General features: G+C 34.1%; 1 protein-coding gene and 1 long non-coding RNA gene across 2 annotated transcripts; both read right to left on the reverse strand.

The window, feature by feature from the left end:
• Positions 1-2,184: 2,184 nt before the first annotated feature.
• On the reverse strand, positions 2,185-4,404 carry LOC112004133 (lysine--tRNA ligase, chloroplastic/mitochondrial). The gene is made up of 3 exons (XM_024036351.2): positions 3,740-4,404; positions 3,094-3,139; positions 2,185-2,633 (listed from the first exon to the last, which is right to left on the reverse strand). Exons 1-3 carry the CDS (start codon positions 4,055-4,057, stop codon positions 2,554-2,556), a joined length of 444 nt encoding a protein of 147 aa, XP_023892119.2. The 5' UTR covers positions 4,058-4,404; the 3' UTR covers positions 2,185-2,553.
• An 8,926-nt stretch (positions 4,405-13,330) lies between these two features.
• On the reverse strand, positions 13,331-15,373 carry LOC136063669 (uncharacterized). The gene is made up of 3 exons (XR_010625290.1): positions 15,264-15,373; positions 14,328-14,381; positions 13,331-14,185 (listed from the first exon to the last, which is right to left on the reverse strand). It is a non-coding gene; the product is annotated as an uncharacterized LOC136063669 (long non-coding RNA).
• Between the last annotated feature and the right edge of the window lie 1,759 nt (positions 15,374-17,132).

The raw sequence follows: 17,132 nt of genomic DNA on the forward strand, positions 1-17,132 counted from the left end.
TAATCACGGCTTCTGGATGGCAAATTTGCATGACTGGTTAGATATGAATGGTAGGATGAACACTGATTACCTTGCTGGGAAACCTCCTTGAAAAGTTATATTTTCTTTTGCCATTTGGAACATATGGAAGAATAAGAATGGTGTTGTCTTTAATAGGAAAAATCAAAATCCAAACTTGGCGTCTGTTGTTTTAAATCAAGTAATGGAATATGTGTTTTGTGTTGAAACTCCAAGGGGGCTGACATGCCATGTTATCAAGATGGTGCATTGGGAGAAAACACCTCATGGGTGGGTAAAACTTAACACAGACGAGGCTGCTGAGGGAAATCCAGGGTTGGCAGGTTGTGGGGGTTTGCTTAGGGATGATCACGGTAATTGGATTGCTGGTTTTGCGAGGAGAATTGGGACAAGCACTAGTTTTGTGGCGAAGCTATGGAGGCCTTAGAGATGGTCTTTCTTTATGCAATAATCTCAACATTCCTTCCCTCATTGTTGAGCTTGATGCTAAAGCAATTGTTGATATTTTTCAGAACTCAAGCTATGAGAATTCCATACTCTCTCCTATCTTGGATGATTGCAGGCAGCTGCTGGGGTGGTTCCAACAAGTTCAAGTGAGGCATTGCTACTGTTAAGCTAATCGTTGCGCAGACAGACTAGCTAGATTAGGGACTGTGCAGACTTTAAATTTTGTTTGTTTTGACAGTCCTCCTGAGGATATTAGGAATGTTTTGGATGAGGATTGTAATGGCAGATTTTTTACTAGAATCTGTAATGACTTTGTTTCTCCTTGGTTTTTATGGAATCGTCTTTCTACCAAAAAAAAAATTATGCAAGTAAATACTCCTTGTTCTATTCACAAAATTCGGGCAAAGATGTCATTGTACCCTATGCTTTTGGCTATAAATATATTAACAAAGTCTAGCATGCAACTCATTTCATACAAACATTCAGCAAAAGCACATTACATACAAACAAAAACTATGTCTATTGGCAAGACTTTCCTGAAGATTTTCCTTTTGTGTCTCATGCTGATGGCTGTTGCTGTAGCAAATGGAGGGGGACCAGAATCCAAATGCTGCAAGATGCAAGATGAGAAAAACTTGTTGCCTAGGGCCTCCAAATTAAAGAAGGTTATCGGCCCATGAGTTGTGTCCTTGCCCCTCCCCACCAACTAAAAACCATCTTATAATTAAGAATGTTAATTATTGACTTGGATGTTGAAAGCTTAAATTAGTGTGAAAACACTAAAGCTTGTTCAAACCCTAATTTTAAAATTACGACTAGATTGTTTTTACTCTAACTAAACAAAGTGTGGAACAAGAGTAAATATGTGCAATAAACCGGTAACACTACTCTAAGCAATATTCGACCACAATGAGCAATAAAATGAAAGCTTAAAGAGTAGTAAAAAGATATGCAAACACAAGATAACACCAAGATGTGTTATCGAAGAGGAAACCGAAGAACTCGGTGAAAAACCTCTCCGCGACCCTCCAAGTCGAAATCGATCCACTAGTGAATAAAGTTGGAGTATACGAATAACAAAAGAACCTCCAAGCCTAGTCTATCCCATGTACTTGAGCCCTCCAAGCTCCTGCTACCAACAGACTTCTTGGAGTCTCGTTTTCACTAGCTTTCCGGATTCCGCAATTCAGCCAAATTGCATCCGCCACTTAATGGCTCATTCTAATGCTTCCCAAATGCACCAAAACTTGACTCAACACTCAGCTTTCGTTGCTAACTGTTGTAATAACCTTTGTGGCAATAAGTTATCACAACAAAAATTTCGTTGCAATAGCGTTTTGTTACAATAAATTTGTTGCAATAAAATATTTTAATTATTATTTTTATGCAACAAAAAATATTGTTGCTATAATTTTTTGCAACAACATTTTTGTTGCGATAAGTTACCTTAACAGTTTTTTTGTTGCAATAAACTACCTTTGGAAACTTATTGTGATAAGTTATAACAATAGTAATTTTTGTTGCGCTAAACTAACTTTGGAAACTTATTACAACAAAACATTTTGCTGTGATAGGTTACCACAACAGTAATTTTTGTTGCAATAAATTATCTTTTTTTTTTTTTTAATTTTATTTTTTAATCTGTTTTTTTTTTCCCTACTAAACATATCATATTTAACCTATTAACAATATAATCACATTTTCACAAAATCAAAAAAATCTACAAAAGATGCAAAATGTATAATACTTCATCCATACTATATATATACAACTTGTTGAATTTATATACAACCACATAAATTCATTATCTCAAACCATCAATATACAACTAGTTCAACCTCCCAAAAAAAGAAAAAGAAAAGACTATTCATGCTTTAAATACAAATCACTTCTTTAGCCTCCAAAAAAGTGTTATCCATGCCTTAATCAAAAACCACTTGATTGATTGCCACGCCAACAACAATAAAAATTTGTAAGAAACTCATTCTATAATCATCACACAAATTTTTAGTATGCGAAAACAAGAAATTTAAGAGGCAGCATCTCCAATGGCCAACACAGCAAGAAGGGGGAAAGAGGATGGAGGGGTTAAGTAAGGATGAACCTCCTTCTTTTAGTGGTGCTCTTAACAAAGGTAACCCTTTCTCTTTCTTGTGCTGGGAGGTCAACTGTTTCAGTAGCAAATCTGTGTCAGCTAAGGGTGTCATTGGCGAGTATTAGATTTTTTCAGTAAGATAAGTAATGAGAGAGAGAGAGCCTTAAATGTTATTGGCAAACTTTGGATGATCAGTGATTGGCAAACTTTGGATAATCAGTAGGTTTCCTTATCAAAACAAATTTCCGTTTGGCTTAGTTTGCAATTTGCAATAAATAAATAGGTATGCAATATAAAGTATCTTATTAAGTAATGCTTGCATGAGCATATTGGCAAAAATCAGCACCTTAGCTACCAATATGAATAGTGGGTAGGATGTGCAGTAAAAGAGAATGTGCAGTAAAAGAGAATGCACAAGCACTTACATACGTTGCTCAGGGGTGACATAAAGCATGACTTGATGTATTGAATAAATTGGAAAAGTTGAAAGAGAATAAGAAGGAGAAAGAGGCAGAGGTGGATTGAGATAATACCATGACCAATCGCCATGATAGGAAAATCAAATAGAAAACCTAAGACCTGCTCAAAAAACAATGAAAAATCAATTAGAATTGAAACCAATCCTATATCATTCAATAAACATTTGGAATTGAAACCCTAAAGCACAAAATAAAAATAAATAGCTATGAGTGTGCTATTGAATTGACAATCAATTAAGCTAAATTACAAAATAAATTGTTATGAATTGACAATCAACAAACATAAATAAACCCTAAATCAATCAAAATAATGATGATGAATTGAAACCCTAAATTACAAAATAAATTGCTATAGTGGGTGTGTGCCACTGAATTAACAATCAACTAATAAATCAATCAAAACACTGATGATGAATTGAAACCCTAAATTACCCAAAAAAAAAAAAATGCTAATGAGTGAGTTGTGCCATTGAATTACAATCAACTACCCTAATAAACCTAAATTTATCAAACTATTGATGATTTGAAACCTTAAATTACAAAATAAATTGCAATTAGTGAGTGAGTGTGTGTGCCATTGAATCGACAATTAGGTAACCTAAAATCAAAATAAATCAATGGAAGAGGAAGAAGATGGAGAAGAAGATGAAGAAGAAAAGGATTTTGTGAAACAAAGAGAGAGAGAATTTGATTTGATTACCTTCTTTAAGTGAATGGTGTGAATGACATCTCTATCTGAAGTAGAAGAGGAAGAAGACGAAGAACAAGATGAAGATGAAGATAAATGGTTGTGTTCTTCGGTCGTGCTAGTAGTGGCAAAGGAGCACCTGAGAACAAGCCTAGCAGAGGAGTTGGTGGTGGTGGTAGAGGTTGCAAGGTGAAAGAGGTGCCTCAATGGCTGTGACGTTGTTAGGCTCCATAATCTCAGTGCCTCCATTGCTTTGCCTTTCTTTGTTTTCTTGCTTTGGTTTCTTCTTCTTTCCTTGGCAAACTCAGATTTTGATTTTGTGAAAAACATTGGATTGAGAGAATACGAAAGAGAAAGAGGAATTTTTGTAATAGCGGGTAATGAAAATTTGGGGAAAATAAAAATGCCAGGAGGGGACTAGTCTATTGCAACAAATAAAATATTACGGCTAGTGGTCTTGGCTATTTGCTACTAGTATTGGAGTTCCTAGAGAAGACTATGTCACTTAAGCCAAGTTTCAATCTTGGAGCCCTTTGTTGGAAACTCTACTAGATATCTCCTTGGTGCCCTCCAATCCACATTTTCCTAAGTTTTCCCATTAGGGTTCAAGTGCTTGGTTCATGAACCAAATAATAAATATTTTTAGTAAGTTAATGAGTTGTTTAGTAGTGACTCCAGAAGCTTCTAAGGTCTGGTTATGGGTGCCGTGTAGCAATAGGCTTTGTAATGGGTGTCGTGTAACAACAAACTTCGTAATGGGGTGTCGTGTAGCATAATGGGTACCGTGTAGCAATAGGCTTCATAATGGGTACTGTGTAGCAATGAGCTTTGTAATATGTGTCGTGTAGCAATGGACTTTGTAATAAGTGACATGTAGCAACGAGCTTTGTAATGTTTGCCATGTAGCAATGAGCTTTGTAATAGGTGCCATGTAGCAACGGACTTTGTAATAGGTGCCTTGTAGCAACAAGCTTTGTAATGGGTATGTTGGGCTTTTTGGGTTTCACCATCAAGATAAATGAGTTTGGGCTTTTATAGAGATAATATAATTTTGTGTCCCAATTTTGGTAATTATATAAGAAATATTTGTGTGGCCCAATTTTGGTAATAATATAAGAAATATTTTTTGGGGGCCCAAAATAATTTATAGGGCTTGTATTAGTATTTTTGGTGAGTGGGCAAATTAGGACATGTGGCATGTGAGAAAAATTGTACCTCAACAACGGTCATCGATGGATTTTCAGCATCAGAAACTAGGGGGTGCAGGTCGAGTGGCAGTTTTGATATTTTGAAACTTAATGGAAACCGAATCAACACAATCTAAGCTCATTGGAAACTACCATCCCCTTAACCCCCATCCTCCCTCTCTCTCAACCTTAGATCTGTCAAGATCTGGCAAGATCTCATTGAAATCTGTCGAAATTAGCCAAAAAGTCGTTGATATCCAGTAACACACCCACCGCTGCTACTTTGCCTGTTTTGTCTGAAACCGACTCGAATCGTGGTTTGTGGTGGTTGGAAGCAAATTTATTTTTGCTCCATTGGATCAGGTCGAGTCAGTTATGGGTTGAACCCAAATCCAATCCATCTTTGGAAAGCCCTAATTATGGGGCCTCGGAGATGGCCTTTTACTTTGTCAGAACCTTAATCTTGATTTAGTTGAAATTGACTTAGATGCTAAATAAGTTTTATATGTTATTTCTAGCTCTAAAGTCGTAATGGTCTTTTTGCTCCTCTCTTTGATGACGGTCCTGTTGCTCCTCTCCTTGATGATTGTAGGTTGTAGGAAGGGGTGAATTTACTTCTTAATTAGGGTGGTCATTGGTCACACGACCACCCTAACTTGAAACTTTTTTTTATTTTTTATATCTTTAAGAAAAATTAAATTTTAAGTTAAATGGGTTGTTGACCACTCTTAAAAAAAAAAAAAACTTGAACACCCTAAATAAAAATTTTAGCCCATTAAAAATAAATTTGATCTCTCCAAAATTTTGGTCCATTGAAGATTGAACCCAAAAAAATGTGAGAAATGCTATATGTTAAAAACATTTTCACAATACTTTTACGAATAAATTCAAAATGACAAGTTGTTAATGACTGTTACTAGTAGACAAAAAAATAATTTTAGTAGTAGGTTCAAATTAGAACTAATAATAATTTTTATTTTAAGAATTATTGTGAAAAATGTTGTGGACATAAATTTTCTATAAAGTTGCCCAAACAAATACAAATAAGCCCAAATCAAATGTTTAATTGTGTTTTTAAAAGACATATTTTTTAAATTGCTATATATATATATATATATATATTCTCTGAAAAATGCACATTTTTAAATAGTTAGTTTGTTAGTGCTTGCTTTAGTCTTTAGATGAATTTTTTGAATTTATGTAATACATTTTGTACATGAAAATGCACTAAAGTAATACCTGAATACTTTATTGAACATGATTAATGTAACGGCTAAATGCCTAAGTTTAAAATATTGAATGAACTTCTAGTTTACCCTTTATTCTTTTACTAGTACTATGAACAAATTTCTTATAAGGAAATCCCTTATATTGCAAGATTCATCTTCTACGCAAATTTGTATTGACTTGAATAAAAAATTAGTGGAGCATTGTATCGATTTAATCCTAATTATTTTTTTAAAAAAATATATAAAAATTGTTTGGAACATATCATAAAAAATGATGATTGCATTTTGTTTATATTGTTAGTTTGTTACTTATTTAAGTAAGGTGTTAGTGATTGAATGAGAGATCAATAGTTTAATAATTGCTTGGTTGTGTACCTTGAAAAATATGTAATAATATCATTGATAATAAAACTATCATACAACAATTTTCAAAATATGAAAACTCTTAAAACTTTATATATTTGCATTTATTTTATGATATTGATATATTCAAATTTTATTTTATTTTTATTTTTATAATATCCATATATTCAAGTTTTATTTTTAAATTTTGCTATTGTCACTGGTTTTATAGATTCCCCTTCTAAAAATCAATGTTATTAAATTCGTTCTGTTCCGATGGAGTAGCTCATACCAAGATGCAATCTGGAACAATAATACCACCCGTTCCACCTCAGGTCCAATTCCGGCCAGTTTTGGGTCATTCTAGTCATTCCGGCCAATTCCAGTCAATTTTGGCCGAAATATAAGGGCCCATTTGATTTAGAGGTGTCTTAGTTTTCAAAACTCATAATTTAAACCCAAAACTCATAACTCCCTACTTAAACCTCACATTCATTCAAAAATTGCAAAACATCTATTTGGACTTATAACTCTTCTCCAAAACTGTGGACCCCACCCACTGACACTACCTAGTGTTGCTATTGTTGCTACCCGCGTCTCATTAAAAAAAAAAAAAAAAAATCTTCCTCCTTTACTTCTCCCATGCATCCTCTCACCTTTCATTTCTCTGACTCTCCCTCTTTTCTATCAAATTTTTTTGTCTATCTCTCTTTCTCTGTCTCTTCGCTCTTCACTCTATATTTGATTTTTTTTCCCACTCTTTTCTGTTTTTCTCAGCTTTCTCTGACTCTCCCCTCTTCAATCTGTATTTGATTTTTTTTTCCTCTCTCCTCTGTTTCTTTCTCAGCTATTTTTGGTTGGTTTGAATCGGTGGCTATTGGGTTTAAAGTGGTGGGTTGTTTCAGTGGTTGCTAGGTTTGGATTGGTGATGGTGAGTTTCGGTGGTGGTCATTTGGGTGTTGGCTAGGTTTCACGGTGGAGATCAGGTTTAAGATTGGGTTTTTGGGGTTGGGTTACGGTGGAGATCAGGTTATGGGTCACAGCGTGGCTTGAATTGGTTAGGGTTGGGTTATGGTGGAGATCGGGTTATGAGTCACGACGTGGCTTGAATCGGTTGGGGTTGGGTTATGGTGGAGATCGAGTTATAGGTCATGACATGGCTTGAATTGGCGGCGTGGATCGGCGGTAGGGTCACAGCGGGTTGATTTTGGTGTTTCAGTGGTGTGGATCGGCGCTGGGTTTGTTATGGTGGTGCTGTGGCGGTTGGGTTTGTTGTGGTGGTGTTGTGGTTGTTTGCAATGGTAATATCAAACAACTCTGAACTGATGGGACAACATAGAAGCTCTAGGTCCCACAGAGTCCGAATATTTACAGCAATTCCATTGAGTTTCCTATCTCAGTTTTTGAAAACACACATTTCTTGTTTCCTGTTTCCATCACCCTAACTTAAAATTTGTGAGTTTTGAGTGATAGAAACACAATGTGAAAATCAAGCCAAACAAAAAAATTTGTGTGGGTCCCATGTGTTTTGATAACTCAGTTATGAGTTTTTTATCATATCACTTAAAACTCTTCTAAACCAAATAGACCCTAAATTTCTACAAGTAACAGTTTTTAGAAGAAGAAAAAGAAAAAAAGAAATCCCTAAACCAACAAACTCATCAACACAGCTTGTCGCCACCTAGCATCGATCACCTAAAAGAACAAACCCAGCCATCGCAGAGATTGCCCCTTTTTCTTCTTCTTTGCTTCGTCTAAGGGTCCGTTTGGATACAGCTGAAAACTTAAATTGAAAACTGAAAAACACTGTAGCAAAATAATTTTTAAATATGTGAATAACATCGTATGACCCATTTTTAATGAAAAAATTGCTGAAAAGTGAAATTTGTGAGTTCGTAAACAGTGAAATTTGTGCTGCAAAGTCAACTATTACAATGATGCTACAGTAAAAAAGAGCTAAAAACGCGTTAAAAAAAAACTAAAAAAACACAGACGTCAAACGTAAATATGCCGGCCAATCGAGCACTTAGACTCTCTGCCTCTTCTTTCATTTTTGACTTTAGCTTTTGCTTTGCTTCAGGTTTTTGCTTTGTTTCATCTTTAGTTTGCCTTTAGTTTGCTGATCCCACCCACGTGACAAAGTTTTGGAAAGGACAAAACTCAAAAAGCAGATAAGAGAGTTTGAAAGTTTCAAACTTTTATATATATATATATATATATATTTATTTATTTATTTGATTATTATTTTTTATTATTTAACTACATATATATGTTTTAATATTCTAAAAAAGTAATTATAATGTGATAACCAAATAATTTTTATTATTTGAGATTTGCTTATTTAAATACCGTATCAAAAGTGTTACGAGGTTTCTTAAAAAAATAAAAAGTAATATATATTTATATTTTCTTATACAACATGAGTAGCAACAGGACCTCTTTAATTCGATGTGACATTTTTAGCAATGTTATGAATACCTTCCGGACCTGTTTCGGTTTCGGTTTCGGTTTCTCGGGAATATTTCGGTAACAAAACATGTCAGATTGCATTAGAGAGGTCCGTTGCTCCTCTCCTTGATGTTTGGAGGTTGCTAGTTTCATTAGATTCCCATCTAGAGATTTAGTCTTAGAGACGTGAGTAGATGAGATGACGCTTTCGCGAAGGCTAGTGCCTCTTAAGATGTCGATTTTGCCTACTATACTTCTCCTCCCAACAACATCTTTTCGTGGTGGAAGTCTCTGGTAATGAACTATGTCACTATGCGGGGTTCATCTTAATGGGGCTTTGTCTTGAATCATTGGGATGCCTTCGCCTTTTTATCTAATTCGTTTCTAATAATAAAAAAAGTAAAAAAAAAAATGTAACCTTAAAGGTTGAGATTAAGATCAAAAGACAACAGTAAATTACAATTTTGGCTCGATTAATCCACCATAGTACCATCAAGAGATTCCAACGATGTGGTACAACAGTGGACATCACTTCGTTCTTGAAAAGAAAAAAAAAATTCTAAAGTGCTCTGATAGCGAAAATTTACAGATTAATTAGAACTGTTACTTTGATTTTATACAATTCAAGTGATTAGTAGTTGACTACATCCATTTTCCAATCATCTCTTCAACGCGATTTCAACTCGCCCGATTCTCCTAGCTCATTTTTTTTACCCGACGCCGAGTCAACTACCACCTCCCGAGTTTTGGGTTCAATTTCAGCCCCAAAAATTCCTTCTCCGGCGACCTCTCTCTCAGCCTTGGCCCCAGCAGTTCAAGTACATGACTCGCCTGAGAGACTCGTCAGGCCTTTCGTGGTTTCCGTCATGATTCCCAAAAACTCCGGGGAAGTCCGATCCGATCATCCCTGAAAGTGGCCGGAGGTGCGCCGCGTCGCTACCTGTGCCGTAGAAGAATTTTCGTTTCCCGTGTTGAAGGGATTTGAGGCCGGTTTTCCACTTATGCCCCTGGTCTGAGTGGCTTTGCACCACTGCCACGCTCGCCGCCATCCAAACCCGGTTCAAATAGCTCATCTTTTTTTTTTTTTTTAATCGTTATCTGGATTTTTTTCCTCCAAGAAATCGATTAGCTTGGTCCGATATTTCGGTGTTGGTAGGTTCTGTTTTGTGAATGAGGGTTTGGGAGCAGAGAGTGTACTTTATTTATAAGGGAGAAGGGAGAAAGAAAAAGTGTAAGTGGTTTTGGGAAAGCAAGAGTGGTTTTGGGGTATTGGTAGGGTCCAAAAGTGATAATAACATACAATTTCTCTGGAATTTTTTTTATCTGATAACAATGTCTCGAGAAATGATTTGTCGTAAAGAAAGAAAAAAAAGTTATATATAAAAAAAAAAAAAAAAAGAGTATAGGTTATTTTGACTCTCAAATAGACAAAGTTTTTATTTAATATATTTTTATTTTTTTATTGAATTTAAATTTTGACAAATTTATTATTAGATTGTATTTTTTTTATTATATCTCCTATACTAGTAAAATTTCAAATAGATTAGTAATCAATAATTATATCATTAATTAAATATTAAATATTTAAGTTTTTGTAATTTTAAATTATGTGTAAAAAATACATTTATCGATCGAATAGTAATTTAGCACTTGATTTGAACAAAATTTGAAATACATGTTAAAAACATAAAATACATGCAATCTAGTAGTTAGGTTTTTAAAATATATAGTTATATTAATTTTTAGTGAGAGTTTGAAGAATTTTTCTACAAATTAATTTGGAGAGAAATTTTAACCTTCTTAAATTTTTTTTTTTTTTTTTTTTTCATTCGAAGGCACTTGAGTATGTGTTTAATGAACTTAGAGGACATATAGTAAATTTAGAATTCTCAATTTTCATGCATCACACTATTGATCTATAGAGTTTTAGGGGTCTAACGAAGAGGGAATTAAATAGTCTTGCTAAAAACTTCGACACTTCTTTCTTATAAATAATTTTTTTTAAAAGTGATTTTGGATGAATTTGATTTATTAATTTAGCATTCAAAATGGTAGCTTTTATACTCCAAAAAAATACGATATATTTTAAATTATTGTTTAACAACTTTAAAGCTGGTTAAATTATAGTTTATAAAAAGGTTTATGAAGACAAAAGAAAAAATTGGTGTTATCATCGAGGTTTCTATTCAAATTGGTTTACTTTTCATTTCTTCTTTCCTTTTTTGTTTTGGTTGTCGTTGTCATATAAGTGGTTCAACTCTGCTAGTTTCACTTTAATATTATGTAAGATACACCACTACCTTCCAACCCCTATATAAATCATAATTGCATACATGTAATTTAGAAATAAATACTATAGACACATATTAGATTCCCTAATAAGTTTAATATAATCTATTTTTATCTTTCTAATTTTTGTTGACTCTTCGAAAAATTTATAGACATATCATTTGGTTGAGTACGCAATTTTTAAATTTTTTTTCTTGCTCTATCGTATTAAAGAAAAAAAGTAACTTGTTAACCCAGTGTATATATATATATATATATTAATTTTTTTTTCATGCAATGAATTTATTAATGTTTACACTCTTACAATAAATTATGTTCTTATCAAAAAAAAAAAATTATGAAAATATATTGAAATGTAACAATCATTTTTTTTAGAAACTACTAAAAATTTACATTAAATTAATTCATAAATTAATAATTAGTTTTAATAAGAATATTTTGATTAGTATCAAATGGGTTCGAAGTAATTTTAATTAATCTCATAGTAGAATGGATTAAGCCAAAGGACTCAAATGGTTGGTGTGGATGTATTTTTAAGACCTTGCAAAAGAAAAAGAGAAGTAGGCAGTGATTGTAGAGAAAAAGAAAATCAACAATGAACTTGATTGATGGCATTGTGAGATGAAGGTAAATGTCATTTATGTTTGCCATAAACCATTATTGGTACGTTGGATGAGTGGTCTTAATCACGAGATAGTAACATATCAAGAATATCACGAAATCTCTTTAAAAAAATATATATATATAACGAAATCTTCTCGACTTATTATTTACTATTATATATTTGCTTTGGCACTATCTCTTGTCGTGACGTGTATATGACAATGACGAAATGAAAATGCCTAATGAAGTTGAAATCTGTAGCATACAGGTGTGAGGTGTTGAGCTTATCCTCAAAGAACAATCAAGAAATTCATGACTCATCTAAATCTATCCAATTGAAAGCCACCAACTTTTCAAAGATTCACATGGACGTGGGTTCCACTGTCTCAAAATTTTCTTTAATCTTGTCCTTTTCTTGGTGACAGGTCTGCCGTGTGGATGGGTATGGGAATGGGGGATTCGCATTAGGTGCAATATCTAGGTACCCTATCAAAGGCTGAGATTGAAAGTTGAAAAAGTAACTTTCAATCTCAGCCATTAAATAAAATATTTTAAAATAGAGTAAAAAAGTTAAAGTTAAAAAGTGAAAAAAGTTAAAAAAATTGTGAAGGAAATTGAGGTATTGCACCTGATGCTGATCCGGGAATGGGTAGTATGATTATGACAATGAAAGAGACGCGTGGGCAGGTGGAGACCCAGCTAGTGCGTCTCATTCTCCCGATGGGTTTTGTTAAGGGCAATGGATGGGTCTCACGTGTGAGTGCTACTGCCTGTACTGTGGACCTTATTATTATTATCTTAATAATAAACAATTATTATTATTGATGTTGAACAGAATCAGGAAGCTGAATGCGTCAGCTTTGATGGGCTGAAGGTTGTAGCGAAAGCTTGCAAGAATGAACACGCTATCAAAGGAGACCGGGGTGGACCGGCCTAACACCCTTCAATGGCTAAGTTAGTTTCTCACAAAAATGGAGTTCCAACTTTTTAGGAGTAAAATATCAGAATGTTCTTACCTTTATTTGATTCAGACTGGTCCTTATATAGAGAACCTTGGTGCGGTTATTTGGTTTAGTAACTTCTCCAAGATTCGTGGAAATCAAGAATTTCGGAAATAACTTCCTCAACGGTTATAGAAGTTGCAACCGTTAGTGGAAATTATATACTTAAGAGAAATTGGTGGCGATAAACACAGGTTGATTAACCGCTCCAGGATTTGCTAAGTGTTATGTGGTCGTCCGTGTGCTTTGCCTATGGACGACTCTTTGTACATAGACTGATATTGTGTGGTCGTCCATGCACTTTGCACATGGACGACTCTTTCGTCTAGACGGTCTGTGGTTATTTAGCTAATTGATGCCCATGGACGATCCCAATGGACGAACCAGAGATGGTCAATTTTGCTATCCCATCAGTTGCCCCCTTGTCCAGGGGTCATTCAATGATGGTCCTCCCTTTTTTTTTTTTTTTTTAGACCAATTGTAAAATCGTCAGAAATAGCTACATGAAAACAGTGATTTAACCATAAATAGGAATAAGAATTTATTGCCAACCACTTTAGCAGGAAAAACTAGTGGATATCAGATAGCTATCATGGGTGAAGGGTAGAAATCTTTTTCTTTTATATAGGTAATAAAAGTTTTATTGAAAAAAAGTACACCATGTTCTGAATTGTGAACAAATTGAACAGAAGACCCTTCTTTAATCTAACAAATGAAATACTCTGATTTTGTCATATTACAGTTTAATTCTGCTGCCAGATAGTCAAAAGAATTTACCAAAAACAAACTTCAAAGAATGACAAAGCCAAGTATCTGATGCATAAGTATTCCAAGAATCAAAGATAACCAATAGCTTCAAACAGAAGATCCTTGATTCTCAAAACTAATGAATTGCAGGAAATGGCATCTTAAAAGTATTAAGGCTATAGTGGTGTTCCTTCTGATCAAATAGTATATGTAGATCCGTCTCCAAATATAATTATCAAAATTTCCCTCAATAGGCGAGAGCATTTTACAGAAGAAACCATACTTGAATGTAACACATCCTAAATAATTTCCCTAAAGTTATCATAGACAAATCCTTGAAACATATTTGTGAATTATCAAACACCATGAAGTATAATTAGTTTGAAGACAGTACTCCAATGATTTTCTCCACAACATGCATTAAAAGAGAAAAAGAATATCCAATATGGAAGAGAAAGTTAAAAATTCAGGGAATAACTTTAACTTGAAACGGTACAGGAGCATCATAACTAAGTTTTTCAGCTTACAAAATAGGAAATTACTCACCACGCCTGTCAAGAAACCCCAACATCTAGAGATAGAGCGCAGTGGTAGCAATCTCAAAAATGACGCCTAATGTTGGCAAGTAAAAAGAAAAAAATATCAAAGTTAGACATGAAGAGTACAACATCTGTGTAGCTGAAACACATTGGCTACAAAATATGCAAAAGAATCACAAAACAAGAATACATGGGCAAGATTATAGAGATATTACTTTTACATCAGGTTGGAACTCAAATTCAATTCCTTTTTCTCGTGCCTCTTCAACCTATCACCAAGGGGGGAAAGTAGATTAAACAAATGAATGACAACCAAAAAAATTGATAGTAGGGCAAATATAATACAAAATGCGCACACACGTGCGCGCGCGCAAACACACACACACACACACACACACTCCATGCAGTTATCTAGTCATTGGCAAGTGTTTGTGCTTCTCTGTCTCTCAAACATAACTTCTTAACATTTTACTTTTATTCTATTTGGAATTTGGTTCCTACAGAGCGAGAGAATAAATAAACATTAAATTAAGATAATTAATTAATTTTTCTAAGATTCCAAAACATTTATTTTTTGTCCTTTTGGTGACTAATCAGGATAGAATGAAACCTAATGTTACTGTGTAGTCTATTTGCTTCTAAGATAGATAAAAATGCGTACATTCACCACATTTCCAAATCAAAATTAGTACCCCATTCTAAAACTTTTAGAAGTACACCTAACCCTAAAATATTCATTGCTTATGGCCCCATTAAAATCAACACTACAAGAATACCCTTTTGGAAAATTACAACTCTCCATATGGCAAAAGTTCTTCTATATTTCTTAGGTGGCTCTGAACCAATGAGCACTTATACTGACATTATCAAAGAGGAACTAAAACTTAGAGGATAATAGCTTCCCAACTTTGCGCTCTAATTTTTGGAGCTTTCAAATAATAATTTGTTCCAGTTATGAACAAAACTAGTCAGGAGTGGTGCCTGCCTGAAATGTAATTATTTTGGTGTCGTACATAATTCTAATTGGCCCATCCATGAGGAGCACATAACTACAGCTATAAAAGCAAATAGATGTCATTCACCCCTCCTTACATGAAACTACAAGTTACGAGTTAGGAAGTTGCAACGACACATCTATAACCAATGTATACCTTCTTGTCATCATAAAGCCTACGGGCATGGAGAACCCCAAGCATAAGTAAAGTAGCGGCGGTTGCACCAGGCACCAAAAAAGAATCACCTGCATACACCCTCAGTGATGAGCTTCACACACTTCTAATTAGAATAGACAATAAACTAATTAACCAATCATCATGATCACTTAATTAATTAATTATAATAAAAAGCTCTGTATTTAATTTTCTTCTTTAACACTTTTCTATCTTGTTCATGCAAATTATTACCTGAATTTAAAAAAAAAAAAAAAAAAAAAAACAACAACAACAACAACAACAACTGACCAAAAAAAAAAAAAAAAAAAAACTTTCTTATAAACTATTAAAAAATTTTGTTACACATTTACTTGACACGAAAAATATGTTAGCAATTCTCATATTTTATGGAATATTTAAAACATAATATTCCATACAAAGTATACAACTATTTCTAAACAAAATCACCAACAATTAAAATATAATTACAACCATAAATTTTGAAGGCAAAATTAGTAAAATTGACATTCACTTAAACAAACGGATTCAAATGAGTTTCAAATTTGAATTGCTCTTGTGGAGACCATTTTCGCTGAAGGACCAATAGCTTGCTTGTAATCCTTAGCTCAAAGTCCCACCTTAGAAGGCTTTATCCGCTTTGGGGAGCCAAGCCCTCACGGTTTTGTCACAAAGGGGTGGGATTGTCCCACATCGCCTAAGTAACCCTCCCACTCATGCTTTATATGCCCTTGGAGCTTGCATGAGTGTACCACTACAACACGGCCCTTTTAATGTGGAGACCATTTTTGCCGAAAGACCAATAGCTTGCTTGTAATCTTTAGCTCAGAGTCCCACCTCATGTGTTGTAGTGATACACTCATGCAAGCTCCAAGGGCATATAAAGCATGAGTGGGAGGGTTACTTAGGCGATGTGGGACAATCCCACCCCTTTGTGACAAAACCGTGAAGGCTTGGCTCCCCAAAGCGGACAAAGCCTTCTAAGGTGGGACTCTGAGTTAAGGATTACAAGCAAGCTATTGGTCCTTCGGCAAAAATGGTCTCCACAGCTCTATTTATTAAATTGGTCAATTCGTGTCAACTTGAATTTCACACACTGTTAGGGTATCTTTGTTTTACACCTAATTTTATTTAAGTACCACCTATTTATTTTCAAATACCAATAATAAGTTATTGGGTTTTCCCAAATAATTTTTGCTCTATTATTTTGTTAACAACAAATATTTCATATCTCATTATCTAAATTTGGTCATGTTATAAACAATCACAAAAAACGCAAAAAACTCATATTTTATCCAATTTTATTATTATTATTTAGCTAAGCCCAAAACCGGCCCTATAAGCCCAATACACACACCCTATTTTATTTAAAACCCGAGAATACTTATACTTGGCAATATTTGAAAAGTCCATGATTCAAGTCCATGGCAAAACAATTTTATCAATGGAATTCAAATCCATAATCAAAGCCCATGATTTAAATCCATGTCAATTTTATCAATGAAATTTAAATCCATAATCAAATCCCATGGTTTAAACCCATGACAATTTATTTATCTAAAGCCCAATTCTCATTGGCAACATCAAAACCCAATTCTCATTGGCAATATCAAAACCTAGTTCTCGCCGACAATTTTTAAATCCCAATATTTATTGGCAACATCAAAATCTTATTCTTCTTGGCAATATCAAAACCCAGTTCTCGCTAGCAATATTTAAAGCCCAATTCTTATTAGTAATATCAAAACTCAATTCTCATTGGCAATATCAAAAGCCTAACTTACATTAGCACTATTAAAAGCCCAAGCTAACTACTTGGCATTGTTTTATCAAAAGCCCAAGGCTATTAAT

The sequence above is a fragment of the Quercus suber genome, unplaced genomic scaffold (assembly GCF_002906115.3).
Source record: "Quercus suber isolate HL8 unplaced genomic scaffold, Cork oak 2.0 scaffold_554, whole genome shotgun sequence".
Taxonomy (NCBI): Eukaryota; Viridiplantae; Streptophyta; class Magnoliopsida; order Fagales; family Fagaceae; genus Quercus; species Quercus suber.